Raw genomic sequence first — 2,883 nt, forward strand, 5'->3', positions numbered from 1 at the left:
CCAAAACGCGTGGATGCGCAAATATAAGGGACCACCTCATGGGGATGCACAACAGCAAAAAGCGCCTTCTCTCTGGGAGGGCAGGCAACGGAATATTCTATGCGCTCTCCTAAAGTGGGAAGCATCCTGAGTGTTAAAAATATCTCCCATTTGCAGTTCCACACTTTGACCCCCTTGTAGAAAACTGCTTGAATATTTCTGTGCTTCACTCGCACGCAGTTATCGGCACACCTCCCTGCTGGCTCAACTTCTCTGCTGGCTCAACTTCTCTGCTGGCTCCACTTCCCTGTATCAAATAACCGAAGGGACGTAGCTGACTGAGTGAGGAATGTTAATCTCCTTTCAAGTGAAAACTCTATGTGAGACAGCAATTAACAAATGAGTAAAGAAGCACTCAAGCATGTGCCTTCTTAAATAGGACCCTTTTTTCTCTACTGTGACAAAAAACGATATGGCAGGGGGAGGAGGGAAAGGATACCTTCAAGCCTAATGAATAATGCCTCCTCAGGGGGAACCCCTACCCCCGTAGACCATTTAATCCTTTTTTTTCCCCTTTTAAATTTTCTCGTGTTCCTCCTATGAAAAACGCTCCACCGTTCAGATATGTGCGTACAATTGCACACATGTGTGATGAATCCCTCCTACGCGTTGTCTTCACCGCGTGGTTTTTCCATCCCTCCGTTCATGCGTTTGTTCAAGCCTTCACTTCTACTCTCATCAAGGCCCTCATTCATACTGTCATATAAGCCCTCACTTCTACTGTCATACAAGCCCTCACTTCTACTCTCATCAAGGCCCTCATTCATACTCTCATACAAGCCCTCACTTCTACTCTCATCAAGGCCCTCATTCGTACTACCATACAAGCCCCCACTTCCACTCTCATCAAGGCCCTCATTCGTACTACCATACAAGTTACCATTTCTACTTTCGCCTAAACCATCATTTCTTCCCTCGTCCGCCCCTCCATCCCTACTCTCGCACATGACGCTATCCCTACTTCCGTACAAACTGCCATCTACACTACCATACATGCTGCTGTCCCTTCTATCGTTCAATCCGTCATTCCTGCTGTCGTACCGGCCTGCATACCTGCTGTCGTGGCTACTCACATACCTTCTGTCTTGTTCCGTGATACCCCTACTATCATACCCCCCAGCACCCACTCTGTCATACCCCACAGCACCCACTCTGCCATACTCCCCAGCACCCACTCTGTCATACCCCACAGCACCCACTCTGTCATACCCCACAGCACCCACTCTGTCATACTCCCCAGCACCCACTCTGCCATACTCCCTGACACCCCCGCCAGGAGCCCTCCTACCGCGCCTGTCCCAGTACCACCTAAAAAAACCAACCATCTTGCTGCGCCAGTAGTTGCTTATTTTCATCCTGCGCGTCTTCCACACTCTCCGGGTTCGATGTATATAGTTAAGGAATCCAGTCCTAGTAGATGGACCACGTCTCAGAAACATTAAAAAATGTTTACGGTGCCTCTTCTCAAAGCGAAGAAAAACAGAAGTCATACATCTATATACCTTCATCCAAGCTCTAATCCTAACCTCTTCTGGGATATGAAAATTTTCACCTAAATGATCGCAGAAAATTTTTGCTCTTTCCTGCATATCCGTGTACTTCTTCCTTTCATGCCTATGCACATTACTCCACAGAATAAACATCTCCTTAACACTAACTTTATCGCCTAGCTTTGCAAGTCTCTCATTGACCTCCGCTTCGGATAGCTCCTTTAGCAAGTCAGCATCTGTGCAACCATAAGGGCATGTATCATACGAATTTCTAGGTCTATATTTCCCTCTGCGTAGCCACTCTTCCCTTATCCTCATTTGATCAAAATGATGATCCATCTCGTCCCTTCCTCTACCTATGTAGCTACACTCCTCCCACTCTGGTTCGTTTTCGAATTGTTCGTACTTTGAGTTGAAATACTCCATTCCCGGCATTCCATAGAACCCACCAAGAATCCTTCCCAATCTTATTACCCTTCTACAGCCTTCTCCGCTCATCAGTTTTGTCTGCAACGTGGTGTGAAATTAAGAAAATGTGAAAAGCTCCCCGAGTAGTCGCTCAACAATGTAATATGTTCAACGTAAGCGGGGAATAGAAAGCAAAGGAAATCGCCACACGGTAAAGCGGTACACGGCAAAGCGGCACACGGTAAAGCGGCACACGGTAAATCGGCACACGGTAAAGCGACACACCGCAAAGCTGCTACACAAAGTTCACCCACCTCGGGCACACACAACAGAAGAAGCAAAACCAAAGCATTAATCACCCCGAGAAGTGTAAAACCACCTCTGAGCGCCTTCTTCTCCCTTCCCGGAAAAGCGACAAAACGGGTCTTTCCATTCTTCTCATTCCACCCCCAGAATTTTTTGGCGCTTAGGAAAATCATTCCGTGGCATATTTCGATAATGACGTCCTGAACAAAGGCGAAAGGGCGAAAGGGCGAAAGGGCGAAAGGGCGAAAAGGTAAAAAGGGCCGTTCTCCACGGGTGAGCATTGTGCAGGTAGGAACCCACATGCGCATGCATATATACACACGTCAGTGAACCTCCTCCACCACCACCACCACGGATCGCACCCACGCACACCGCTAAAGAGTAACTCACCTGGCGATAGAAGGGCACACCAAAGGGGGCAAATCTACGTCTGTGCGAACAAAAATTACCCCCAAAATATCTCCGATGAGGTGCGACAACGGATCTAACCCTTGCTAAGAAGCAAATTGCCAAAACGGCTGCTACAACGTGTCACCACAAAATGGTAAAAAAAAAAGCTGGAAAAATCCCCAGTAGTTTATTATTTATTTTTTTTTCTCACAAAAGAGAATCTATGTTTTATTTTTATTTCGAATATTAT

At 46.9% G+C, this 2,883-nt stretch overlaps 1 protein-coding gene across 1 annotated transcript; it reads right to left on the minus strand.

Moving 5' to 3' along the window:
- Positions 1 to 641: 641 nt before the first annotated feature.
- On the minus strand, positions 642 to 2,370 carry PCYB_061060 (phist protein; the record flags this gene model as incomplete). The annotated part of the gene is made up of 2 exons (XM_004221273.1): positions 642 to 2,036; positions 2,317 to 2,370. The coding sequence occupies 2 exons, from the start codon at positions 2,368 to 2,370 to the stop codon at positions 642 to 644; spliced, it is 1,449 nt and encodes a 482-aa protein (XP_004221321.1).
- Positions 2,371 to 2,883: the final 513 nt, after the last annotated feature.

This window comes from Plasmodium cynomolgi, chromosome 6 (assembly GCF_000321355.1).
Source record: "Plasmodium cynomolgi strain B DNA, chromosome 6, whole genome shotgun sequence".
NCBI classification, from domain to species: Eukaryota; Apicomplexa; class Aconoidasida; order Haemosporida; family Plasmodiidae; genus Plasmodium; species Plasmodium cynomolgi.